This window comes from Ceratotherium simum, chromosome 3 (assembly GCF_057802395.1).
Source record: "Ceratotherium simum simum isolate JZ-2026a chromosome 3, ASM5780239v1, whole genome shotgun sequence".
NCBI lineage: Eukaryota > Metazoa > Chordata > Mammalia > Perissodactyla > Rhinocerotidae > Ceratotherium > Ceratotherium simum.
In genome coordinates, this window is record NC_141902.1 from 39142106 (window position 1) to 39169818 (window position 27713).

General features: G+C 51.0%; 1 protein-coding gene across 2 annotated transcripts; it reads right to left on the minus strand.

Moving 5' to 3' along the window:
• Positions 1–221: 221 nt before the first annotated feature.
• On the minus strand, positions 222–21910 carry PLA2G4D (phospholipase A2 group IVD). Of its 2 annotated transcripts, none has more exons than XM_004421456.3 (20): positions 21866–21910; positions 17561–17633; positions 17221–17357; positions 16512–16643; positions 15736–15776; positions 15324–15366; positions 13873–13936; positions 13355–13491; positions 12135–12245; positions 11967–12004; positions 11650–11785; positions 11200–11336; positions 9780–10002; positions 4034–4151; positions 3492–3629; positions 3146–3253; positions 2806–2997; positions 2365–2531; positions 1546–1732; positions 222–448 (listed from the first exon to the last, which is right to left on the minus strand). In XM_004421456.3, the coding sequence occupies exons 1-20, from the start codon at positions 21908–21910 to the stop codon at positions 222–224; spliced, it is 2454 nt and encodes an 817-aa protein (XP_004421513.2). The 2 variants fall into 2 exon arrangements, with proteins under 2 accessions (XP_004421513.2, XP_087285247.1); XM_087429121.1 differs by having other exon boundaries at positions 13355–13486; positions 13853–13936.
• Between the last annotated feature and the right edge of the window lie 5803 nt (positions 21911–27713).

A 27713-nucleotide genomic window follows, 5' to 3' on the forward strand; every position in this document is an offset into this window, starting at 1 on the left:
CTCAAACCAGCTACGAAAGTGAGGGAGAACTTTGGGTGGGACACAGCCCCTTCTGGGCAGTGAGACCAGCTGCAGAGGTGGCCCAGGCCCGGGAGAGCCAAGAACTCCAGTCCAGAGCCCCAGTCAAGGGCTGTGGCTGTGCTCAGCTGTGGGTGGGCTAAGCCCCCAGCCTCCAGAGGGTCAGCGTGTGGCCCTCAGGATCCTGGGCCCCCTGAGCAGCCTCAAGTCTGCACCCCTGGAGGCTTGGCCCCCAGGGCCCGGTGCTTCAGAGCGGTCCTCAAGGCCTGCAGGATGGCGCCCTGGCTGTTGCGTACATTGTAGTCACTGAGCTGCAGCAGGCGGTCAAAGTCTTCCTTCTTGTAGGTCATGTTGAACAGGGAATAGGGCGAGGTGGGCCCCGTGAGATCCACCTGGCCAGCTGGGAGCTCTGCGGGGCTGCGCTGGACACCTGCCCAGGGGTGGGAGGGGGTGAGGAGCAGGGCCCAGAGGCCTCCACAGCTGGGCACTGGGGTGGGCTGCACCCCACTGAAGGAGCTCCCTGCTTCTGTCCCAGCCCTCTGTGTCCTTCACCCAGAGCATAAATGTGGATAGTAGGATGCTATTTGAGATATGAAGAACTTGCTGCCTGCATTTTCTTGCAGCATTACCCTTCTTCCACTACTCAGGCAACCCCGTATCTATGTCACCTTCAGGGGTAAGGTGGAAACAGCCAGAACGACAAAGTCAATTAGGTTAGTGAATGGATTATTAAAACCCATAATGGAAACAAAAGAATGAAAACGAAATGGCTTTTGCTTTGCAAGAACCAGTCTTTGTTGAGAGAGAAAGAGAATTCTAAGATGTAGGCTGAGCATGTTAAGAGTAAAGCTGGAAGGTTTGGAATTATGGTGGGAACTAGAAAGCCAGGAATAATGCACAAACGCAGAAATTAGGTTTTCCCAGCAAAAGGAAATAGAAGTTTGACCAGTTTGGTGGGAAGCGAGGATTGGAAGGAATGTGATGAGGGTTTAGATTTTGGGGACCCCAGAGTAGAGGCCCAGCTCCCTGAGAAAGGACCCAGCCAGGGCTGGGGCAGGACGATAGAGAGGCCAGTGAAACCCCAGGTAGGTTTAGGGGAATCTGAGAGAGAGGCACTGGGCCGTTCTTTCCTGGCTGTCTAGCCTGGACAGCCTTTATGAAGGCCTCCAACAACTTGGCCTGAACAGTGGTGGACATGGCTACAGATGGTGACAATGCAGGGAGCCTCTGGACGCAGGGATTCCTACATACCACCCCACAGGGCAGGAAAGCAGAGGAGCCCAGTCGTAGCTAGGGAGATTAGGGGAAGGAGAGGCCGAAGGAGCCCGGTCATGACAAAGAGGACAGCAGCACAGTGACTTCACAGACAGAGGCCCCTGCAGGGATGAGGGCACCCAGTCCAAAATTAGATGGGACTAGCCTTAAGACTCTCCTCCTCTGCTGGCCACAGGGCACTGGGGAGGGCCCAGGACAGAGCCTCTGAGGGGCCAGGCTGCCAGGCTGTTAGAGAGGGAGGGGCTGCCTCACCAGGGGCCGAGTGGTCCTTGAAGGAGGCGTTGACCAGCGGGAAGTGCAGCAGGACAGGGGCCTCAGGGCAGGTGGGGTCCAAGAAGAGGTGGCACTCCCTGGGCTGGCATTGGTCCTGAGGGCTGGGTTCCACGCGGGGGAACGGCAGCCCCTGGCCCCGGCAGTACAGCTCAGTCTGCTGCAGCACCTGGTGGGGCAGAGGGGGCCCAGAGAGAACCAGCTACTTCCCGGTCATCCCAGGTCAGCGCTCTAGAAAGTGCTAGGACGGCTCCAGCCCAAACTGACTGTTCAGTGTCAAGACAACCTGGTTCTGTCCTGTTCGTGGCCCAGTTAAGTTACATAGTGCCTCAGAGGGAGGTGAAGTATCCTGGTGGTCTGCAATGTGGTTTGGTTAAAATCTTTAGGTGGGGTACAGACCTAGCACTCTGCCTCCATTTGGGATTGCTGTTGCTGGGTTAGTCAAACCCCACAGCCTAGAGGGCCTCGCAGGGGACCCACTTCTGCATCACGGCCCTACTCACCCCACTTAGGGTCTCCCTGGAGGCCCTGGGGGATGGATGTGGACAGGCCAGGGTCTCCTCTCAGTTCTGTTCAGCTGTTCTGCTTGGGCAGGTGTGGTAAGCTTCCTCCCAGTCCACCTGCCTGGGAGCCCAGGGCCCCAGCACCTCCACAGCCCGTCCCAACCAAGGACCCTGCAAGAGCCTGTGGGTCGGAGCCTGTCACCCGCCCCCCCTGCCCTTGGGAACTCAGGAGTTCTGGCCAGTGGCTCAGTGGCCCTGCTGCTCAGGAGCTTTGCCTGGCCGGGCAGAGGGTCTGCACCTCAAAGGGCGAGGATAGGGAGTAGTCAAAGGAGAGTATGAGGTCTAGCCTGCGGCCTGGCCGGAACATGGAGGGACAGCTGGTGTTGAGGAAGTAGCCGGCATCCACCAGGCAGAGCTGGGGCTCCTGCGGGGTCAGCTGGCCGGGGGTGGAGTCTAGCTGGCAGTCTGATGGGCGAAACAGTGATAGTTAGGGGCGGCCACTCCACCACAGATCATCCACTCGCCCCCTTCATACTGCATTTGCCTCCGTGTTGCCTTCTTACCTCTGGTGTCACTCCCTGAGTGCACACGCCACCCCAGCCCTTCCCAAGACCTTTTCCAGGTCACACCCCAGAGGTGGACACTGTGACCCCCAAGGCCTCTGCCAGTCCTAGCCATGCTCCATCTCCACGTGGGAGCCCAACTCTGTTACCTAGGGACACACGGCAGTGGCCCTTACCTGCCCAGGTGGCGAAGTCTTTCTGGCGACAGTAGTCCTGGTGCAGCTGGAGGCCCCGGAGGAAGTTGGAGCTGTGCTGGTGGAGCGGCCTGTCTGTCAGGAAGCCCTTAAACGCCTGGGCCAGTGCCGTTCCAGGCTGCAGCCAAGCGGTCTCTGGCCGTGAGGAGGTCCTCGGGGAGGCAGGGGGCTCCTCTTGGCCCAGAGAAACAGACATTGTCCAGTGAGGGGCCTGGAAATGCCTGGCCTTGCCTCCCCTCTGACAGCCCACAGGCCCTGGCCCCGCAGCGTCTGAAGGGGTGGCGGCCTCATCCCCCCCCCCCCCACTGCCTCCCTTTCCTACCCAGGCGCCTGATCTTGTCCTTGATATGCTGCTTCCAGGCATCACCAGAGCTGGTGAGGTCATGCCAGGCGTCCAGCATGTTCACGGAGAAAATGTTGCTCCAGATACCTGGAGGCCAAACCCCCACGAGAGGTCAGCCCCAGGCCTCAGTACCCTGCTCCCATCGCCTGGAAGCCAGTGGTCCCCACGCTTGGATACAGATGGAACATGGGAGTGGGGAGCAGGCTGCCCCAGTGGGGCTTCCCCACAGCCCAACCCTGGCCCTTACCCGGGAGCATTGCCAGACCTGAGTACAGGAGTCATGTCCAGTCAGAGAGTCCTGGCCTTCAGAGTGACCACCCCTCACCTTCCAGAAAGCAGATCCGGGACTCGGGGAGTCTCTTCATCAGCCGCCCCATGAAGAACTTGGAGCCAAAGAGCTCGGATGGGACAAAGGCTCCATACTTCAGGAACCCAACCTCATAGGGCGAGAACTCAACCCACTCTGAGGGAGCAGGAGGGAAAGGCAGGGATGAGAGGGGAGTGGGCTTGGGGGAGCCCAGCTCTGACAAGGGCCAAAGATACTGCCCCCTAGCAGGCCACAGACTCCTCCCTGTCTGGCTGACTCCTGGGCTGACCACTCCCCCACCCAGCCCCTTGACCACATCCTCACCACCACCAACCCTCACCCCCACACCCCCCCACCCACCTCCAGGACAGCAAGCTCTGCTGTCTGGCTCATCAGCCCATCAGAACCACCACCCTTCCAGAGGGCTTCGCATTCTGTACAGGAGTTTTCTGTTTGAATTCTCTGGAGACTCCCAGGGTGCAGAGGAAGTATTTGTGTACGCATGTGTGGGTGGGTGGGTATGTGTTGGAGGGTGGAGTAGGCAGAACTGAGCACTGTACCCTTGAAGTCGAGGGTCTCCAGATTGTTCTCTTTGACATTGAGGCTCAAGTAGAGGGGCAGAGGGTTCTGGCCCCGCTCCAGTGCAGCTCTCTGTCCTGACAGCTTCTGATTCATCACCTGGGGTTGGGGGCATGAGGGCCTAAGTGAGGTTGGGAGCACCATAGAGGCAGCAACTCCACCAGGACAGGAGCACAGGGTGGGAGCACAGGCTGGGGGTGAGGAGGCAACTCCATCTTGGGTGGGTGCACACATTCAGTTCCCACTCCCTCCCCCCCACGTTCTGACCAGCCCCATATGCAGGGTCACTACATAGGGCTATGCAGGTTGTGCACTGCATATCCCCACAGAGTGCCATTCACAAGGACTACAATGTCAATTTGACACTCCACCCCTGCACCCTGTGGTTCCCGTGGCCCCATCTTTATGGGTGGAAGGATGGACCCTGACACACAGACACAAAGCACAACACACACACCCCTCCACATGCGCATGCACACACACATATTGCTTTCCAGGAAGGACACAGGAATCCCCTTTTACTATACATTGTAAGCTCTGCCAGCAGATGGGCCGCCCCTTCTAGGTTCACCTTGATGCAGGTCAAGTTTCAGCCCCTCCCAATGCTTTTCTGACATCTTTGCCTCCCCTCAGCACCCTCTTCTTTCCTGCTTTGCACGGTATGAAGTTTACCTCAGCGTTAATTCCTGCCTCTGTTTCTAATTTTCTCTTCAATAAAATTCCAGGCTCTGTCTTTGATGGCCAGGACTGTGGCTTGCCTTTTGGGGGAGACTCTACCAAGCCTCACTGAGTTCTAGGGGCACAGAAAGGTCTCGTTCTATCCTGGACCAGAGATGCAAATAGGGTTCATCTCAAGCAACAACAAGGTTAATGGTGGTGGCTGCCTGGAGCCCCACCTTGGGAAGGATCCGGCTGCCACAGGCCCTGGGCTGTTTCTGATGGAACCATACATGTACCACGAACATGCATCCCTCTCTTAGGCTCTCTGAGCTGGAAGGCACCTCACTCAGCAGCTAGACCTAGAGAGTTCCCAACCTGCCACATCAACACTTATCATCGGATTTACTTAGAGTACATTAAATATACCGATTACTGGGTCTCTTCTGAGAATCAGCAGAAGCCACTTAGGAATTTGCCTTTTTTTAAATCTCCCCAGGTGGTTCTGATGATCAGACAGGTGTGCATCCCGGTATTCTGGCCTAGCCTATTCAGTGAGGAGTCCCCCTGCCACACTCACGGTGAAGCCCCAGCACACCCGGTGAACTTCCTCTTCCCCCGGCCAGCCCTCTGTCACTCCATAAGAGCACTCATGTGTCAACCACAGTCATCTTTCCCCCTGTGCTTCAGTGGTCCCCAATATGGCTTGAGTTACAGGAAATCCACAGGAAAATCCCTGACTACGGCTTGAGCCCCCAGCACTGACTATTGTTGTATCTACAAGCCAGTCCTATGGGTGGGAACGTGTATATGTGTTGAGGAGGGAAGGGGCCATATTAACACCTGCAATTTCCCTTCTCTTAGTCCTTTTCTTTAGGAATCCTGTTTGCCTGCTCTTTTGACACGTATGATGAGGGGAAATGTGTCCTTTTACTACAGATGCACAATTTCTGCCCTGGGGAAAGGTGTGGAAAAGTGTCAGCACCCCGTCCATCTACTGAAACAGTACACAGTATTCCTCTTTCTTTGAACAGCTCACCAGTAAGTCGTGGCAGGCCTCTCCATCTCTAGCCCACCAGTTTCCAAATGAGGATCCCAACCCTGCAGAACACCACTCTGAGGACTCAAAGCTCCCACCTGAAGTGTGGGAGCTGGGTGCAGGGTGGTGATGTGTTGACGTGGTCTGGGCATTGTACGGGGTGGGACTAAAGTGTGTTGAAAATCTTTTGTCCAGAGTTGAAGAAAAACATGTTAAGACCTTCTTAAATCAGGAAAAGATAAGAGAAAAACTGTGAGTTTCTCCTTGAGGAATGGTGAGCAGCTTCTAAGCAGCTGAGTACTTGCCAGCAAAAGATTAAAGGAAAATGTTTCAAAGAGATGGTTTGAGAAGCACTGATTATAACTGGTGGATTTTACAAGCAGGTTTTTACAAAAACCAAAGCAATATTACAGAAGTATGTAGACTATACAGTTGTTCTGAGTAAAGTTCAGGGTATAATATTTCTCTAATAATACTTAATATTAATGAAATTATTTGTTATGAATAGAGTTAATTTTATGACATTTTAATATGACTTTTGGTACTGTAGATTAGTATGGTATAGAGATAACAAATACTTATATCTAAAGACAAATTTGAAGTCAACACTAAATTTGTCTGAATAAACAATTATTTTAAAAAGCATACAATGAACGCAAGCTTTAAGAGATAAAACAGGAAAACCAACTAAAAAAAAAACATGAAAACCAAGAAAAAAAAAACAATATTTGCAAAGATTTCATATTGGGACAAAATTTTTAAAGATTTTATTTATTTATTTTTCCCCCAAAGCCCCAGTACATAGTTGTCTGTCATAGCTGCACATCCTTCTAGCCGCTGCATGTGGGACGCGGCCCCAGCATGGCCGGAGGAGCGGTGCCTCGGCGCACACCCGGGATCCGAACCCGGGCCGCCGGCAGCGGAGCGCACGCACTTAACCGCTAAGCCACGGGGCCGGCCCGGGACAAAATTTTTAAAACCACATGGGTGCTCATTTTTAACAATGTATTGTTGTTCAATAATACTACAAGATTTTTTATTCTTGTGAACAACAACAAAAAAACTAAGTTTGTCTTTTTAAAAATGACTATAAACCTCGTCCATAAAACCATGCATTAAGTCATTAGTGGAGGATCAAACGGTAATTCAAGTCTTCTTTATAGCCTCAGATCAAACTGCATTTTCTAGCACCTCATAAAGTGAACTCTTACAACAAGCTTCTCCCACTTATAGTAACTAACTGCTGCCGCCAAGCAGAAATGTCAGTTCATAAAACACAACACTCTCAAAACTGGACATGAACTTAAACAGTAGATCCAAAGAATACATAAAATATATTCATAAAATAAAAATTATTTCAAGTAATTACGTTGGTTTTATGAATTCAATGCCATTCCAATAAAAATCTCAACATTTATCATGAAACTTGACTAGCCGATTCTATTATGTATACAGAAAAGCAAAGGGCCTAAAGTAGCCAAGATAATTCTGAGTGGGACCAAGGTGGTGGAGCGGGGTAAATTTGCCCTCTCAGATACCAAGATTTATTGCAAAGGTGGAGTGACTAAGCCAGTGTGATATTGGCACAAGGATAGAAAATCAACCCGATTAGAATGGAATAGAGCTCAGGAAGAGTTCCGTGAATATATGAATGCTGAAACACGACAGAAGTCGAATGCAGATCAGTGGAGGAAAAAAAATCAATAAGTGATATTGGGAAAGTATGCTATCCATATGGGAAAAAAATAAAATTGGATTCCTATTCACATAATACCTGCAGACAAATTCTGGGTGGATTAAAGGCCTAATTGTGAAAAACAAATCTTTAAAACTTTTATAAGAATATACAGGAAGATATTTTGTAACTTTAGGGGAGGGAAAGATTTCTTAAGGAAGACCCTAAAAGCACAAACCATAAAGGAAAAAAATGATAGACTGGATAATATTAAAATTATGTATCAAAGTCTATTAGAAAAATATCTAGCATATATTTAAAAAATCCTACAAAATAATATAAAAAACGGAAAAGGATTTGAGTAGGTAATCCACGGAAGAGGAAGTTCCAATGACAAATACACTTGCAAATATGATGTCATACTAAAAATCAAGGAACTGGAAAGCTACAACAAATTTCATTTCACGCCTATAAAACGAGCAAAAATTTAAAAGTCTAAAGAGCATGTAGAGAAAAAGAAACTACGATAGACTGGTGGTGGGAGTGTGAATTAATACACCCTTTTGGAGAACAATTTGATAACAGCTGGGAAAGTTGAAGGTACACATTCCCAGTGGCCTAACAATTCCACTAGTGGGTATATATCCTCAAGGCTTAGAGAATCTCTAACACAGGTGCACAAGGAGACTTGTACAAAACCATTCGTGCAAATAATATATTTTTCTTAAGGATATATATTTTTAATAAAAGTAGATGTAATAAAGGTGCATATAATAAAGATATATAAAATACATGTAATTATATGTTATGTAATATAACAAAATGTACAGATTGCAGATATGTATGTGATGATAAACCTAAATTTAGGATGGTGGTTACGTCTGTGGGATAAGAGTGAAATGGGACTGGGGAGGGGTCCCCAGGGGGCTTCAACTCTTTCTGTAACATTTCATTTCCTAGGCTGGGTGGTGAGATCATGAGTATTCATTACACTATTCTTTATGTTTTATGCATTTCCTTAGGTCTGAAAATGCATATTATAATTTATTTATCATAATAAATATTTAATAATAAATATTTAGATTTTTATAATAAATATTTTTAAACTAATAAATAAAAAATAAGAATGGTTGGTAATTTCCAAGGAGCATTGTGTTTGCCAGCAAGAATAAAATTTAAAGAAAAAAATTCAAAGCAAATTCATTTTTGGTTAGTTTACATGATAATTATTCTTGGTCAAAGTCCTAACGAGAAAGATAAGAATCCTTCCTCTGCTAGTTTATTTGATAGTTAACTTTTTTGTTATGCATGTTAAAGATATTTTTTGTTTTAGTTGTTTCAAATGCTTTAAAAGAAACTTTGTTCAGATAATTATATGTAGTAAAACAACAGTGTAAAAAAATCACTGATTTTAATAATTGCATCAGATAATGTGAGATTCAGCAGTTAACTTACTAAGCTTTCCTTAAGAAAGCAATGTATAAAAAATTTATATGTTCAGTTTTGTCTTAATGGTGTTAGGACAACAGCAAAGAAATATAATAGCTAACACTTAATGTTTCCTCTATGCCGGGGGACCGCTGAGTACTCACAACAACCTTATGATGTAAGTACTATTCTCATTCCCATTGTACAGATGAGAAAACTGAGGCGCAGAGAGGTTAAGTAACTTGCCTAAGGACACACAGCTAGTAAAAGGCACTGGCATGAGAACCCAGGGAATTGGGCTCCAGATTCTGTGCTTTGTGTGTGTGTGTGTGTGTGTGTGTGTGTGTGTGTGTGTGAGGAAGATCTGCCCTGAGCTAACATCTGCCAATCCTCCTCTTTTTGCTGAAGAAGACTGGCCCTGGGCTAACATCCATGCCCATCTTCCTCTACTTTATATGGAATGCTGCCACAGCATGGCTCAACAGCAGTGCATCGGCGAGCACCCTGGATCGAACCAGCGAACCCCAGGCCGCCACAGCGGAGCGCGCCCACTTAACTGCTTGCGCCACCAGGCCGGCCCGAGACTCTGTGCTTTTAACACTACTGTGAAGATTAAGAAGAAGAATACATTTCATAACGCAGTATAAATAAAATAAAAGCTGTTTGAGCAATCTCACTGACTCAAACACAATGCAAAAGCTTTGTTTGCTTTACTGACTTTGGCATTGACTAGCTTTTGGGAGATCCAGCAATTCTGTTTCATAGCAATTAACTGAAGAATAGCCTGACTCAAAAAGGCGGCATCACAAAGTTGGGCAGTCTCTGAAACACAGGAGTTCCCACATTCTTTAACCAGGGTCCGGCCTCTCTTACCCTGCAGGAAATGCACAGGCCCGTGCCAGCCCCGCCTGAGCACACACGCTCCTACCTGGCCGTGCAGCATGGCCTCCAGCACGAGAGCCCACAGGTCCACGAAGGTCGTGGGGTGGCCCCGCTCGGCCCGAAGCTCCAGCTCCCGGCGGTAGCTCTCCAGGCGCTCTGGGGAGAAGGCGTCCAGCTTGCTCTTGGCCAGGTGCTCTCGGGCATATCCGATGGGTCCCTCAAGGTCCCTCTGGGACCACTCCGGGTCCCCATAGAGGTGGGCCATTGTCCTGGGAGAACAAAGGGACAGTACAGTAGGAGGTCTAGGCCCAGCATGGTAGCTGCAACTCCTCCTTCCCACCCTCTGACTTCTCCCAACCAGGCTCCACTGTCTGGAAAATGTGTCTCAGGGCTTTCTCCCCTTCTAGATCAGCGCTGTCCAATATAAATATAATGTGAGCCAAGTATATAATTTAAAATTTCCTAGTAACCACATTTTTAAAAAGTACAAAGAGATCAGTAAAATTTAATTTTAATAATATATCTTATGTAATTCAATAGATCCCAAAATTATCATTTCAACATAATCAATATAAAAATTAACATAAATTTATTTTTTTTCAAACTGTCTTTAAAATTCACTGTGTATTTTATGTTTATATCACATTTCAATTTGGACTAGCCACAGTTCAAGTGGTCCATAACCACATGTGGCTAGTGGCTACTGTATTGTACAGCATAGCTCTAGACCCTACTCCCGTCTTCATAGGCCTGTCCTGAAGCCCTTTAAGACTCTGCTTGTCAACAGCTGTCACCTAAACTCCTCTGAGGAGTTTATTCCTCTTTTACTCCTTAAAGTCCAGTTTCAATATGACTCAAAGGAATGAATCTCTAACAGTGAAAAGTCCTACCTCATCATAGGTGGGATAGGGTGTAGGGAGGCCATGTTGTCTTTAGGTAAAATAGCATCTCTTGACCTCAATTTCCTCATCTATACTGTAGGAACAATAAAAGAAACTACCCTAGAGAGTGTTGTGAGGATTAAGTGAGGTAATAACAATTAAAGAGAAAAAAAGCCACCAATTTGGAGTCCTGGTGTGTGTTAGACACGTTAGGTGTTTTACCCAGGCTGTCCCACTCCAATCCTATGGAGTATCTACTATTATTATCCCCATTTTGGAGATGAGTCAACTGAGACTCAGAGGAAGTAAGTTGCTCAAGGTCACCCAGCCAGTAAGTGGTGTTGCAGAGACTCAAACCAGCTCCTTCTGAATCAGCCCCCTGACACCTCTTCAGTAGCATGGAATGGACATCTGCAAGGCCTCGCTCATGGCAGGACTTCTGTAATGTCCATTTCCTCCCTTCTGAGAAAGCCCCTTAACTCCCGTCAGACCCTACTTCTCACACCCACTTGGTCCCTCTAGCGTCCACTCCACTCCCCTCTGGGGCCTGGTCATCTCTGCTCTTCCAGGCCCCAGGGCCCTCACCATGTAGAGCCTGAGATGCCACCGAAGTACGTCACACAGTCCAGGAGGCCCAGCTTCTGCAGGGCCAACAGGTGGCCGTAGAGAGAGGTCATGGCCCGGGCACCTCCTCCTGTGGCCATGATGCCCACGATGGGGACCTGAACCACACACAGACACAGGCTGGCTTAACAAGGACAGGAACGGAGCTGCCTCCTGCCTCCAGGGAAGAAACCTCGCGGTGGAGTCATGGGTAGAGCTGGTGCCCAGCCCCTCCGCAGGAAGTGACAGCTCTCGGCCCTGGACAGAACCCCAAAGGGAGTGAGAACCCCAGGGCTTACCATGCCCCTTATCTCCCCCATATGCCCGCTCCCCAGTCTCTGCTGCCTGGAGTGTCTGGAGAGGGCACAGGAATCAGGTGCTCCCTTAAGGCCAGTCCAAGGTGTCTGCCCACATCCCCCTGCACCCCCGAACCTCGTCCTCCTGCAGGTCTCCGTCTAGCTGCAGGGTCTGCTTCAGCGCCTTGGCCACCACTTGCTTCCTCCTGCTCAGGAAGGCTTTCTCCTCCACACACAGATCGAAGCTCAGGTGCACAGCCAGCTCCTTAGGGCTAGGCAATGGAGGATCCAAGCGTCAGGGGGCACCTGCATCGCTCAGCCACTGGTTGGCCAAGCGCACAACAGCTGCCGAATAACCTCCCTGCTCCCACCCGCCAGGATCACCCTTTCCACAGTGCTCCCCTGCCCCATGACCACCCCTCACTGCCCCCCATAGATACGAATGTCATTTACCAGCCCTCAGCCTTGAGCTGCAGCCTCACTCCTGGGGCCTGAAATCAAAGCAAGAGACGCTGCTCAGCATGTCCTAAACCCTGAGGGGATGTGGGTATTCCCTGGGGGCCTTGGGTTTGCCCCATCTTTATTGTCACTGGCACTTCCCATCCAGTTGAGGCCACTTACATTTGTAGCAGGAAGGTCAATAGTCACCTCCTTCCCTGTGGTCAAGGACCTCAGGGGTACAGTGAGGTGCCCTACTGACTTGTCTGAGTTCCAGCCATTGCTCTCGGAGCTCTGGAGGGAAATATTCATTTATTCATTCATTCAACAAATCCTTACTGAGTATCTACACAGTGAGCCACACAGACACAATCCCTCCCTCATAGTACAAAAATAATTACAGTATTTACGATTATTGTACTTACAATAATTATAATTACTATTACAGAAATAATAATATTTAATATTTATTGTGTAATAGAACAATAAATAAATATTAGCTAACTGAATCCTGTGTATGAATTTATAAAGAAACAGGTAATGAACTTTAATTTTTTTTTTTGGTGAGGAAGATTAGCCCTGAGCTAACATCCATTGCCAATCCTCCTCTTTTTCCTGAGAAAGATTGGCCCTGAGCTAATATCTGTGCCCATCTTCCTCTATTTTATACGTGGGACACTTGCCACAGCATGGCTTGATAAGCACTGTGTAGGTCTGCCCCCGGGATCCGAACCTGCAAACCCTGGACTGCCGAAGCCGAGTGCACAAACTTAACCACTACACCACTTGGCCAGCCCCTGAAACAGGTAATGAACTGATGTTAGTAAGCATTGGAAAGGAAATAAGCAGTGTGATATGATAGAGTAACAAAAGGCGGGTATGTGGGGTTGATTTAAGATGGGGGGCAGTCAAGGAGGGCCTCTCTGAAGAGGTGCCATTTGAGCTGAGATCTAAAAGAGGAGGAGTAGGGGGAGCAGGCAGCCTTGGAAGGAGCCAGAGAGGACAGGGAAAGCACTTGGCGTGTTGGAAAAGCAAGGAGAGACCAGTATGGATGGAGCATCATGAAGGAGGGGGAGCGCGGGACAAAATGAGGCAGCAGAGGTGGGCGGGGAGCCAGGCTGTGCGGGGCCTTCTGGGCACAGACATGGGATTTTCTTCTAAGAGCATCATTGGAGGAACCACTGAAGGGTTCAAACAAAGACCGACATGGTACAGCAGACCCCCACGCCCACCCTAGGCCGCTGGTGGTCATCCCTGTCTGCCAAGGGCACAGTGCTGAACTGGGGGAGGCTGGCAAGGCCATAGGGGCCTGGCCTTGGCAGGGGGAAGGTCAGGGAGGGGCCTGCAGGAGCTGGAGTCGGCCCAGGCTGGGTTGGCGGGAGAGCTCCAGAGCCAAGACCCACCCTCAGGCGCCCACTCAGCTCTGCCTCTTGGGCCACCATGTAGTGGAAGCAGAAGGCAGAGGCTGTGCCCAGGGCAGATGTCTGTGTGTCCTCATATGACCCCTTCAGCACCAGCTCCAGCTCCAGCTCATCCTGATCTAGAGAGAGAGTGGGCAGGTTAACACAAGGGGAACAAGAGCCCCGAAGCACAGCAAGGACCCGGGAAACCAGCTGTACTGCCCAGAAATAGTGGAGGCCCAGGTGGCTGGAACGTGGCAAACAGGATTCTGGAACGTGCCTTCCCCAGCCTGCTGGGCCCCACAACCCCCATGGGACTCCCACCTCCTGTGACATGCCCTCCCCAGGTCAGGGGGACCCTCCTGGCCAGAGGAGACCTGTTGCCTGGTGCTGTGTGGGCCAGAAGGGAGAGGCGAGCTCTGCCCTGCTGCTCACCTCCTGCCCTGCACAGGTTTCCCAGCCACTCTTATCCACCCCCAACATTCCAGGCGGAGGCCAGACCTGGTTCTGAGAGGTCTCACCTGCAGCCACAGCCATGCTCCCTGCGTTGTGCAGACGGACATCCAGGCATGACAGCTCTCGGGCCTGGGACAGACCACAACATGGGCTGGGAGCTCTGCAGGGGAAGCTGAGGTCCCCTCACCCTCTGAGTCCCACTGTCCCAAATCCACCACACACAGAACAAGAAGTGGGCTCCAGAGTGGGACTGGATGCAGAAACCCATCCCCTATCTCTGCAACTGCTAAGCCAGATGTCGGTGGGCAGCCAGGAGAGCCCCATCTCCCCACCCAGCTCTCCTAGATCTGCCAAACATCTGGAATCTCTGAAAGCCACCAGCCCTCAGGCACAGTTCTTTCTTCTCTACATTTATCTGTGGCCTCAACCCAGAGGATGCATTCTACTACAACTGCTCCCAAATAGTATTACGCAAACTGCTGGTCCACAGGCGGATGGAATGAGGTATCAGAGAAACACTTAAACTTTTAGCAACTAGAATATCTCCCGACCGTCCTCCCCTGAACTGATTTGCCACATGAGCCTGCTGCGTTCCCTCTGTAAAGCACGCCAGCAGATGCCTGGGGCCCCCTGAATTCCTGCTACTGACCGTCTGCTGTAGAACTGCTGAGTTTAACCACATACCGCTGGTCTCCAGCACCTCGGGTAAGAGGCAGCTGCCACAGGTATGACTCTATTTTAATGTGTACTTGAAAAAGTAATATTAGCCCATCAAACAGGCACTGGCACGACCCCGAGGGTGGGTGCCTCCTTCAGTTTGGGGCTCTAGGTGCCTTACTCACCCCATGTTAGGCTGGGCCCTGCTCCCAGGTCATGCCTGCGTTGCTGGTTGGGCCTTGACTTTCAGTAGAAAGTTTCTAATGCGTCTCTCGCCACCTTGTGCCTGTTCCTGTTCACTGCAGCTTCATGAGCTTGCTAGGTTTCTGGAGAGCTGACGAGGACTCTCCACTGTCCCAAGGAGGAGCTGAGTGATCCCCTGACCCTATCCCGAAGCTCCCAGATTGGAAGCACACCACACTGGAAACTCTCTCTGAGCCTCAGTTAGCTCAGTATTAACAACCTGAACCTGGCCTGGGCCTGCATGACTCCTCGCCACCTTCCAGGGCTAAGAACTATGAGTTCATCACACATGACTAACACTGTCAAGAAGCACCGATAATTCCCCAATACCCCCTCAGCCCTCCAGCCTGGGGCAGAACCTCCTCTCACCAGAGCCTTGGCCTCCCCTCTCCCCATGTTCCCTTCAGCCCCAGGCCCCTCCAAGCCCCCCAGCCCCTGACCACAGCCCCAGGTGACCACCTAGCTGGGAGGCCACGGGCGGTCTTACCGCAAAGCCCTGTCCTTGCCTTGTCCCTTCTGGCCCACCCCCCAGGCAGCTGTCCTGCCCCACCCCACCCCCCAGTGTCTGCTCTGGGGCCCTTCCTCAGGTCCCCCTCAGCCTGGGGAAGGGAGTTACCACAAGCACGTTGTTGGTGATGAGACTTTCTGGGCGGTCTGACCTAGAAAAATCAAACCATCCAGAGTCTGGCCTTGCAAAGACAAAGGCTTCCTGCACTGCCCTGCCCCCTTACAGCCCATGTGGGGCCTCCCTGGGTAATGCTGATGGACTCTAAGTCCTGGATATGATTCGGGGTGAGGGAGATGCTTCTGCAGTGAAAGGTGAGGAGAGAGAGCTGGGGGGGGGGGGAACATTGACCTTGCTCTCTTCATTTCTCTCGGAGGATCTCCCCACCCAGACTGGCAGAGGTGCGGAGATGAGGGGCAGCAAACCTCGGCTGGATTTACCAACAGGAAGATGTGGGTCAAAGACATTTCCCCAAATAAAGCTGGGTCCTGAGACACTGCCTGGGCTGTGGGACACTACTCACGTTTCTTCCATCAGGAACTCCACATCCAGCTCCTCCTGACCCTGAAATCAAAGAAGAGCAAGTCGTCAACATTTACATAAGTCTTTGGAGCTGATGCAGTTCTTTTACGTGTGTTATCTCACCGTCTCAAGCAGTCTCTAGGGGAAGCACCATATTATAATTCTTCCCATTTTACAGATGAGGATATTGAGGCTTAGGGAAAGATGGGCTCCCTGGGCAAGTCCCACAACCAGTAAGTCTGCAGAGAACAGGTCTCCCTCCCCGGCAGGGCTGAAGCGGGAGATGAGGAGCACAAGCCAAGAGAGGCTTGAGGATGCCCAGGGCCCATTTCATCTTCCTCTTGAGGGGGACCCGACCCCATAACTCTGCCTTCCTCTGACCCCAGCCTTCGCAGGCTGGAGAAAGAGCATGGAAATCTTCCTATAGCAGGCCTTGGGCACCATGGGAGCATCAGAGGCAGTGAGCAGGAGTGATGGAGCCCACAACTGCCCAAAGGGTCAGTTACACTGAGCTGTGTTTTGAGGGACATTAAGAAGTTCTCCACCACCCAAAACCTTCCCCCAATAGATGACTAAAATTCCTCCATTGAGTGATTTAGTCTGTAGCAGTTAAGTTAAGCCTTCCCCTTTCCTATTAAAATGTAAGTATCTCTGGGAGGGGTTTCCATCTTTTGTGAGTAAGTTCAGCCCAGCAGCTTCCCAACAGGTGGGAGAAACTGTGCAACTTCTCCAGCCTGGATCCCAGAAAGGTGGGGCCCACAGGGACTCCCTACCCACCTGGGAACTCAGGGAGAAAGTCTTCCGGAGCAGGTTGCCAGGGAGGACTTCTGAGACGTCATAGAGAACCTTGAAATAGGCGTCATCCTCCGTGACTGAGTCCTCATCATAGATGCTCAGCTCCAGAACGTTCTAGGGACCCGAGAACAGCACATTATTTACTCACAGCTGGAGTTCACACCATTGAACCCTTACTTGATGGTCAGGGCCAGAAAAGATTATTATGCCTCTGTGCTTTGTACTTCAAAATAAAAATAATGGTAAAACTTAAAAGTAGTGAAAGGAAATCCAGCAAAGTTCCTGATTTCTCCCTGCTAAATTTTGTTTTTATAAAAAATAACATTCTTTCAAAGAGTCTCCCACCCCTGCTCTGCTGGTTCCCTCAGGCACCATATGTGCGGGCACTGTCCTAGGAGTCTTCCACTCATTATCTTGTTTAACCTCATAATAACCCAGTCAGGAGGGGGTTCTTACTGTCTCTGTTCCACAGATGGGCTTAGAGAGGACCAGCAGCTTGCTGGAGGTTGGGCCCACAGGCAGTTGGTGGGCTCACACATTCTCTTGCACACAGCACATCCAGGCTGGGACACAAAGAAACTCCCCTCCCCAGTTTCTCTGACTGATCCCTGGGGAAGGTGCATTCCACACCCTCCCTATGGAGGATACAGCCTGTCCTCAGGTTGGTGGCCAGGGGTACCCTGGCCTTTACCTTGACCTGACTCTGGATTAGGAAATTGAAGGTCTCGTTCCATATGGGATGACTGGAGTTGGTGACTGTTTTGGTCTTAAACTTTGTTCCAGGTACGGTTGGCAGCTGTAGGATCACATAGGGGTCTGTCTCGCTCACTGCCAACATCAAGAGAAGCGTCATGAGAGAGAATTTCTCACACCCTTCTCCAGGGGCCTTGCCAGGTTCCTACCAAGACCCCGGCAGACACTGTGGGCAGCCCAGCCCAGCCAGGGCAGCCCAGCCCCAAGGCACTTGTCTAGGCCTTTCCCATAGGACCTGGTCATCCCTACACCCCTGGAGCCCAGGAACCAGTACTCACACAGGTCAGCCCAGCCCAGGCCCCGCGCCTCCAGGACTCTCACGGTGAGCCGCCAGCAGGCAGAGGCCTCCCCCTGGAGAGAAATAGTAGACTACTAAGTCCCTCCTGCTCATGCACAAGCCCACCAATCTGTGCAGAGGCTTCTCCTGAGATGCTTGGTGACTGCCAGGTGTTCTGGGGCCAAACAGCCTTTGCCCACCAGTGTCCTTGGGGCCGTGGTTCTGGGCTGCAGGGGTCAGGGAATGGCAGACGCCCCGGGGGGTGGAATTTGTGGGACCCTCTCCCCTTCAGGGACAGGACTGCACAGTGTAGTGGAGAGCAGGGAACTGAGGGCCAAGGAGTGGCCACCACACTGGGCATGTCAGTTTGGGGTCGGCAGCCCCCAGCACTTCCAGGGGGGCAACCTTTGGTGAAGCACGTGACCCTGCTGCCCGGCATGCCCCTGGCCCTCTGGACAGGAAGTGGAACATGACTCCGGGGAGGCCGAGCCCTGGGGAACCCAGTGGTCTGTGATGGCCACAGGTATTCACCTTCTCTGGGGTGCGAATTAGGAAACTCCAAGAGCATCAGGCCATTACCATGAGCAGCGAGTGAAAGGTCATTTTGTATTAACATGCTGGCGAGGCCACATCAGCCCACAGACAAGCCCAACGAGGAGGAAGAGACTGAGTGGGCGGAAGCTCAGAGGGGCAGAGCAGACAAGCAGAAGTAGGTGGCAGGAGGAAAAGCAGAGGGCAGGCAGAGTGTGGCTGAGTCCTACTGGGGACAGGGCACTAGGGATCCTCTCAAACCCCTACTGCTGAGGTCCTTGGCGCTGCTGGGATCCAGGGGGGACCCTTGGGTTTCTGTTCTTCCTGAGGCCCGGCTGTGTTGCTTTTCCTGGGCGCCCTGCACAAGTTTCTTATAATAAGCCCCTGCGATCTGAGGCAGAAGCAGCATGGTGCTTGCGAGGTGGACATTCGGCACTGCGTGGTTGGGAGGCAGTGTTGTGATGAAACCAAAGCTGCTTCCTACTTTGTGCCCTCCCGCCACCAGTCCCACCGCCACAGCTCCCACCAGGACCCTGTCTCTGCTCTACACAGGAGCTGCCTGCTAGAGGCCAGCTCGGTGACCATGGGACAGGCTCTCCACTCCCCACGAGAACCTTAAAGGACAATGGGCCACAGCAAAGCCACTCAGGACAAGTGCCCTGTCCCCTCCCTTCTCCCCTGGGTCCCTCTCCTGTGGCTTCATGCTGAGTGTGTTTGTCTTTCCTGTCAGCCTTCTGCAGAGCACATGCCATCCCCCAGCAAGGTAAGCTTCTTTGTCCCTCCTTGGGGATTAACTCCAGTAACACTAGCAACCTTTTAGCTCTAAGGCCTCAAACCAAAGGTTGTAATTGGCAAGGATCTAATGCCTTTTTGACACCTAGCTCCATAGCCTGCCCACATCCAGATGCCATCACCGCCTGCCTCAGAGAAGGTGCTGGCCAGGGTCCTGGGGCCCTGGGGGCAGTTGTACTTGAGTGGCCCCTCCAAGGCAGGGCATAGCAGAGGCAGCCCAGGCTCGGCCCGGTCCTCTTGTCCACAGCCTGTGGGCTGCTCTAAAGCACTTGAGGCTTCTAAGAAGTGCCACCAATTGCTCCTTTCCAGCCAGTCACCAGGCCCGATTTGCGTGTTGCTGCCCATGTCTCCCTCTGGTCGCTGGTAGCCTCTCAACCTCAGATTCCCACCGCTCCCTGGCAGAATATTTTCCTGGGATGAAAGCCCATTTCTCTTCACCTCTAAGACCATCACTAACACAGACCACCCAGAGGATGGGCTGTAACAGTAATTACAATGACTGGTCATTACTGGGGGCAGTAGAGCAGTGGGGTCAAAGGCAGGCTCCCAGCCAGGTTGTCTGGATCTAAATCCTGGTCCTCTGCTTACTTGCTGTGTGACCCTGGACAAGTCACTAACCTTCCTGGTGCCTCCATTTCCTCAAATGTAGTGGGACTAATAATAGTATGGACCTCACACAGTGTTCTGGGGCTAAATGTGTTAATGCCTGTAGAACGCCTAGAAGAATGCTTAGCAAAAAAGTAACCAGTTTCTAGATAATTGCTCATATTACTATTTATTAAGTGCTTTTTATGTTTCTAGGTACTGTACTAAGCATAGTACATATTCTAACTTAATTTATCCTCCTGACAACCTCAGAAGATAGTACTCTTGTTTCCTCCCATTTTACAGATGAAAGAATTGAGGCTCAGAAAGGTCAACTTGCCCTCAGTCACAGAGTTAATAGGTGACACAGTTAGGATTCAAACCCAGGTCTTCACGGCCAGAGCTCACAGACCCTGTGCTTTTCTGCCTTCCTGGGACTATGCTTCTTTATTAGTTATTGAACTAACGTATTAACTAAGACGATTCTTTTCTCCTGAGGGTATTGGGGCTTTACCTTCCCTGTTGAAAGAGCCTTCCATCTAAATACTTCCTTAATTGATGACTGAGCCTGGCTGCTCCTGGAGGGGTTCTCCAGCAGGCACCCCCCAGCCCAGCTTCCTGTAGGATCCAGGGAGTGCCTTCCCGCTGAGAGTCTTAGCCACCATCTCTCCCCCGTGCAAGGACCCCGGAGCCTCCTCCATCCTCCTCCCTGCAGAGGCTCAGTGCTGGCCCCTGCCCATCACAGGGCATGTGGCCCAAAGGTCTTGAGGGGGCTTGAGTCCTGGTGCTACCCCAGAAGACCCCAGAATATTTGTGACCCTGGGATCTTCAGCAGGAAGAGAAAAATGAACAAGCAGCCTTTTTCCCCCTGCTGCCACCCAATGCCCCGTGGTGGCGCAGTGAGGGGAGGTTGGAGAGAAGGGAGTGGAAGTTGCAGGCACAGCCTCGGGCCCTGCACCTCCTGAGTCAGGCTGAGCTGACCACACAGCAGGCACGTTCCAGAGCAAGTCCTGGATGCCCAGCCTGCCCTGCCAGCCAAGCTCCTGCTGCTGGGGCAGGCTCCAGACCCCCCATTTCAGCAAGAAAGAGGCTGGGTGAGTCCACCACTGAGGTTTCCCTGCCCCTGACTTGAAGGCTGGGGGTTAAGGGCCCAGTCTCAGGGACTCAGTCCTGGGAATATCAGCTGGGGGCAAGGTGCTTCCCAGGTGTGAGGGCAGATTCAGTCTCCCACAGTCACTGAACCTTGGGCTTCAGTTTTGCCCCTGGCTGGGTGGAAGGAGAAGGATGCCCAGCCTTCTCCAGGGAGATAGGTATGAAGGGGAATACTTCACAAACCTCCACAGCTGGCTCTGGGGCTCAGGGCTCCTGATGGGAGGAGGAGATGGAGCCAGGGCTGTCCAGCCCCTCCACTGCCCTGTTTCTGCAGCCTTGGGATACTCTCAGACCCCCATCACAGCGTTTCCACTGATGCTTCTTTGGGGAGCATCCTCCAGACCTCAGGCTGACACGGGCTGGGACAGCAGGTGTTGTTCTTCAATGAACGGTCCCTCTCTATCTTCCCCAGGATTCCCTGGTGTCTGCCCCCACCCCCAAGCAAATCCTCCCCAGGCGCACCGGTCTGGAGGTCCGTGTCTGGACCCAATTCAGGCCTGGGTCTCAGGGCCAAGGCTTCAGAAGCCTGGCAAGGTCTGCGAATGAGGCAAATGCCTCAGGAGAGTGAGCTTGGCACACTTAGCCCCCTCATGGCCACCATCGGGGGCACCAGGGGAGACCTGAGGAGTCAGTCCTTCTGGCCTGGGTTCCTGGCAGAGGATGAGAAATCTGGGCTGAGGGGAAGCAGTTGACAGGGGTAGGGGTGAGCCTACCTTGGCCTGGTCACAGCCTCATTGCTCTTGGGCCCAGTAAATAACTGCCAGTGGATGGGGATTAGGGCTGGCAGTGCTCCTGGGACACACAGGGTGGTCCCTGGGCTCCAGCCAGTTCCAGGAAGTCCCCTGCCTCGGTGGTGGGCTATGGGCCTGGTGGGGTCTCCTTCTGAGACACACAGCCACTGTGTTGTCTGAGTGGTGCGTGAGCCTGTATGGGGAGCAGGGGGAGGGGCTTTAAGGGGACTGCTGCCTGGTCACCCATGGTAGAGAGGTAAGGCTCTGGTCTCCCAGGCTCTCACTTCTATGGATCCTGATCATCCCTCCCACCCACTCCCCATCCCCAAGCACAGACTCCTTCACCCTCTGCCTCCTACCCTTGGCCTCTGCCTAGGCAGAGACCACAGGTCTGGGACCAGGCCCTCCCCAGAGGCCAGAATCACCTCAGTTTCAGCTGTGTCAAGCTTCTTGGAAGGCACCCTGTCCCCAGTTCCTGCCGTGAGTGATATCCACGGGCTTGGAGACACAGTTACCTGGTGAGGATTGCCAAGTGGTCCCCTAGGTGTTAGTCTCTCCATGCCAACCCTTCCAGCTCCACTGCAGCTCCTGCCAAGACGCCAGCTCCCTGGCTAGCTGACAGCGACTATTCCAGTGGGTTGGGAGTGACCGTGAATCTGCCAGCCTCCAAGGAGCCACACTTCTATAAACAGGTTGGGGCTCCACCCTCAGGTCACTCCCCCAGCCCATCATCTTCTCTTCTTCCCCAAGAGGCTGAGTCAATCAGCATCTCCAGAAACCTCTGGCAGGGCTCCAGGAGCCACAGGTGGAGCACCCCTTCCAGAGCTGGGGTGTCAGCACTGCAGATGCAGCAAGGAGGAGAGACAAGTCCCGGAAGCAGCGGCAGGTAGCTGGTTCCCCTGAGACTGAGGGCAGAGGACAGGGTGGGGGCAGAGCTGCAGCCCAGCCCCAGACTGAGCCAGGCCAGCCTCTGGGGAGGAGGGCTGAGCAAATGAGAGCAGACGAGGGACCAGACCTCCGGGTAGTTCTGTGCAGCCAGGAGTCCGGAACAACAATAAGGACAGTCACAGCGGGGGTACTGTTCTAGGGCTTCCCCCCCACATGCCCCAAGCAGGCCTCAGAGAGCTACAGGGGGCTCGGACTCTCTGGTTCTGGGCCCCTGCCCCTCAAGTTCAGCCTCACTTGAGGCTGTTTGGCTGGTCCTGGGAGTTTAGAGGATTTCTGTTAGACTCGAATTTCACACTTTGTAATAAAGGTAAAAGGGACCAATCAGGAAACTCTTAAACTATCAATATTACAGAAAACAGCTTTGTGAAGTCACCTACCTGTTTAAACTATTCAGTGTGCACAATAGCACTAAATGTTCTCCTGAAATGACATGAATTCAGTCATTTTCATGTCAATTCACTATATAATTGAACAATATATTTGTTTTTCGAGGCAAATGAAAGCAAATTAATGTTAAATTATTACAAATGGATCTAAAATGTATTATTATAGAATCAGCCAAAGAAGAAAATTAATAATGGTCTATGAACAAGTGAAAAATAATCAAATGAGAAATACCTCTAATTTGCATGAACCAGATGTAAAATCTAGTGAACAAGCAAATGTAAAACGTAGAAAGCTACGAAGAACAGCTTATTCCAAAGTGGTTCATAGAAGAAGCAATGGATGGGGCCGGCCCCGTGGCTTAGCGGTTATGTGCGCGTGCTCCGCTGCTGGCGTCCCGGGTTCAGATCCTGGGCGCGCACCGATGTACTGCTTCTCCGGCCATGCTGAGGCCACATCCCACATACAGCAACTAGAAGGACGTGCAGCTATGACATACACCTATCTACTGGGGCTTTGGGGGAAAAATAAATAAATAAATAAAATTATAAAAAAAAAAAAAAGAAGCAGCAATGGACAAAGTCACCCAGCTGGTGAGTGGCAGAGGCCAGGATTCTGCTCTCTGGGCCGAAAGCCCTGGCCCCCTTCCCAGACTGGGCTCAGCCTGGCCTGGAGCCCACCCGCCAGGACTACCTTGGTCATCGGTGGCCTCCATGGCGGGCCAGTCCTGGGAACACAGGAGTCCTGAGGAAGTACATGCCCCTGGGGAGTGAATTCACGTCTCCCTAAACTGATAGGGACTCCATCTGGAACAAGTTGGGGGGGCCTGGAAAGGCAGAGCTGCAGCATCACCCTCCATGAGGTGACCCCAGTGCCAGCCCTCCACACCAATATGGGAGGGCCAGGCAGCCCCACATCCCCAAAGGACAGGGCCCCTGAGGTCAGCTGGTTGTCCTAGGAGGAGAGCTGGGTGCTCAGTGTCCCCATCTGTGCAGTGATGGGGTGGTAAATGCTGGATCTGGAGAAAACCATGAAATTCCTGACTCAGAGAGTCTTGATTTGGGGCTCGGCCTGTGGGTGGGATTTAGGGCACTCCCACCCGTTCCTGAAATTATGTACAAAATTATGTGGGTATGTATGCATGTGAATGTTTCTGGAAAAAGGGTCTAGAGCAGCACTGTCCAGTAGGAATGTCATGCGAGCCACATATGTCATACTAAATTTTCCAGTAGTCATAATTTTCTTTTTTTTTTTTGGTGAGGAAGATTGGCCTGAGCTAACACCTGTGCCCATCTTCCTCTATTTGTATGTGGGACACTGCCACAGCATGGCTTGATGAGTAATACATAGGTCGGCACCTGGGATCTGAACCTGCAAACCCCAGGCTGCTGAAGCAGAGCATGCAAACTTAATTGCTACACCACCAAGCTGGCCCCTCGGTGGCCACATTTTAAAAAGTAAAAAGATACAGGTGAAATCAATTTTAATAATATATTTTATTTAACCCAATAATCCAAGGTATTATCAATTCAACATGTAATCAGCATATAAAATTATGAAGGAGATATTTTACATTTTTTCATACTAAGTCTTCAGAATCCACTGTGTGTTTTACGTGTAGCATATCGTAATTCAGACTAGCTACATCTCAAGAGTCATGTAGTAGCCCCACGTGGCTAGTGGCTACCTTATTACAGACTGCAGGTCTTTAGGGCGGCCACAGAGTTCTGCATGGATGAGAGGAAATAGTTGGGACCCTCCAATAGCAATTTCCCCTGAATTATGTGCCTCAACTTAGGATCTTACTTAGTTGAGACCCAAAATAGGAAGGGGGAGGGGCCAGGAGCAGGGAAGCAAAGTTGCTGGCTTAAGTCTTGCTGATTCCCCACCCCACCTACCCCCGACCCTATGAAGGCTGTGATTAGGGAGCAGGGATGGGGAGAGGCAGGCCAAGAGGGACAAAGGTCAGGGTGAAAAGACAGAAGAAAGGTGGAGGAGATCCAGAGGTGGTCAGCCTGGAGCAGGGCCAGCAGGCACAGCTGGGCTTGGCTGAGGCCACACGTTGCTCACCCAGGCCAATGGGATCCTCAAGGGAGGGACGCGCCTTGAGGCCCCATGCAAGCTGCCAAGCTAGAGGAGGTCTTGGGCATCTCCATTTTCCATTCTGTTATCTTTCTCCCTTCCTACCACACTCTCTTCTCAAAGTTTCTCCACGCTCACAGTAAATGAACATCTATTTTTTCATTCATAGCTCCTTTAATTTTCCCAAATTACCTCTGCAGAAGCATCCCTTCCCCCGCCCTCGGCCCCTTTGGTTTGGTGGTGTTGCTCCATCTCCAGCTGTAAGAACGCAGCATGTGGCCCAGGCCGCCTAACCAGCGCGTGGAGTCGCCCTGGCCGGGTGATTGGCTCATTGGAGTCGTGACTCAAGCTGGTGCAAAGTCAATCCTGGCGCATGAGGTGCTGAAAGAGGCGCTTCCTCTTTCCTGCTGGACAAGAGCCCGGGAGGATATGACGCTGGCACTGCTGAATGTAGCCATCTTGCACCACAAGAAGAAGACCTGTCAGAAAATGAAGCCAAGGATAATAGTTAACACTTAAACAATATTTACTGTGTGCAGGCAGAGGTGGGTTTACTGTGAAGCTGATGATGCTGAAGCTGGGTCCTCCTCCTGCATATGCCCTTCCAAGCCTTGCAGAGGACCCTGGCAACGGGTTCTTGTTATCATACATGTCAGTAAAATTTGCAAAAGTAAGCAGTTTTAACCACAGTTGGTAAGACCACTGTCTTCCCATTCTTACATCTCCTCTGTTGGTGCTGATGTGACTGTGGGTGTTTTTAGGATCTGGTCAAGGGGAAGTTGAGTTAGAGACGCATTTAATTTCAGTTTAGTAGGACATAGCTATGTGGTTTGCAGTCAGTTTCATGTCTAGTGAAGTCACTGATAGCCATTCTGGTTTAGGAATAGTTTCCAAATGTACTCCTACCACCCTCCGTGCCACCTCATCTGGCATTGTGACACAGAGGTCCCAGGCCAGAAGTTGTACTGCGGGGTGAGAGGAATCGGGTAGAGGAAGAGAAATAAGTATACAGAGCAAGAAACTAGTCTGTGGAAAAGTCATCCAATCAGATACATAAAATCCTAAGTGGAAGACTCAGTGTTCATTGACACCTGCTCAAGACAGAAGTTCTCTCCTGAAAGATGTTCCATCACGTCTTGAATGCCTTTTTTCTTGTATTTGATGGGAATGTCGAGAAATAGAAGTTATCATAATCCTGTACTACAAGTAGCTAGCACTTCTACAATAGCTCAGGTATGAGAGAAACTTGACATAGGTTGTGGCGGATTTTATTTTCCTGAAGATGGTTGCAACAATATCTCCTGTCCTTCGTGCTTTTCTAGAACCTTGCCACTCCATCAAGAGGTGGAGGCAAATTCCCCTCGTCTTGAATCTGTTGGGCTGGAGACTCTCTCTAAGTGACAGGAAGTGAGGAACTTGACACTGCTTGACTCCAAGTTTAGGTCGTAAAAGGCGATGCAGCTTCTCCTGTTGATAGCCGCTGTGTGAGACCTCCAAGTCCCCTGAGGTTGCCACGCTGTGGGGAAGCCAGCCCACGCAGAGAGGCCAGGAGGAGGCTCAGGAATCAGCAGTCCTCGTCTCCAAGTTCTGCCAGCCCAGGTCCAGGCATGGGGTGAATGAGCCTTCAGACGATCCTAGCCCAGCTGTGAGTCACGCCCAGCCGGGGGCCTCTCTGAATTGCTGACTCACAGAATCTACGAGCCTAAGAAAGTGGTTGCTGCTTCATGCCATTAAGTTTGGGGTGGTCTGTTACATAGCCATAGAAACTAAATCAGAGGTTTTCCCAAATTTGCTAACAGTCTTAAAAGTTTTACACGGCATTGCCAATGAACAGTTGTGAAGCAGAAAGAAGCTATCAATAATTATCACTATCAATAATTTTTAGAAAAATTTTCAATCAATCAGGTGAGAGGGAAGATTGCTTTCTATTTGCTCTAAAGAAAATAATATTACAAAACTGGTGTTGAATAAAGAGGCAATCAAGGAGCATGCAACCAAACCATGAAGGAGAGGGTATAGAGGTTAATTAATACAAATATTATGTTATTTAAAAATTTTTTGTAACATTTTGGCATTTGTCAGCCTTTTAAAACTTGTATTTTTGCGTGATTTCTTTTATAATTCTAAATAAATATTCACTTTCTTACCTAATTATGTATCAACTTGTATAAAGTTCAGGCTCCATAGAGCACGGATCTAGCCTGTGTGTCACACTGTTCAAAGCGCTTCGTATATATAACGTATTTATTGACTCCCCGAACCTCTGAGACAGGTACTTTACAAATGAGAAAACTGAGAGAGGAATTAGTTGAGGGACTGTGCCCAGGTCACCCCCGGAATCTGGCCCAGAGACAGTGCTCTTAACCACCACCTGTAATACAGTCTCTCTCCAGCTGAAGTGCAAGCAAGAGGGAGCACAAGAGAGTCTCCGGATCAAGCCTTGCCTGAAGGAGTAGATCTAGTTCTGGGCTTTTCACCTGGGTCTCAGCCCTTCCCTATCCACTTTAACTCCAGGAAGGAAATGTTCAGTCACTCCCCTCCCTTTACCGTCCCCTAGAATAGCACTCGATGACAGTGTCATAGAGGAGAGGAGGCACCTAATGGGGTGGAGGAGGAGACAAAGCTGATGCCCAGCTGAGCCTCAATTCCAAGCCAAAGCCCTGAGGCAGGTGGTGGGACAGGTGGCAAGACATATCACGAGAGGCAGGGATGACACAGGCTTCAGCGTTCAGCACTAATTACCATGTCAAGACCAAGGCACAGGCAGGTCTATGCTCTTGCCTCACAAGGAAGTGGTTATTCAGTCAGCTGACAAGAGAGAAAGGACCATTTCCTGTCCATGACTGCTCAGAAGCAAGCAGGAAAGGAGCACCAGCCCATGTCCTCATTCTAGGGCTATTGGAAAGGATGAGCCTCTCTCTAAGCAAGGGGCAGGATACCACCCAGCCA

Bases quoted from the DNA above. Each gene is read 5' to 3' on its own strand.
- PLA2G4D (XM_087429121.1), bottom strand. From the start codon at position 21,910: ATGGAGAGACTAACACCTAGGGGACCACTTGGCAATCCTCACCAG. The intron at 11,337-11,649 runs GTTCGGGGGTGC...TGTGTGGTTCAG, and splicing joins GAGACCTGCAGGAGGACGAG to GTCCCCATCGTGGGCATCAT. The intron at 1,733-2,364 runs GTGCAGACCCTC...CTGCCCCACCAG, and splicing joins CCCTATCCTCGCCCTTTGAG to GTGCTGCAGCAGACTGAGCT.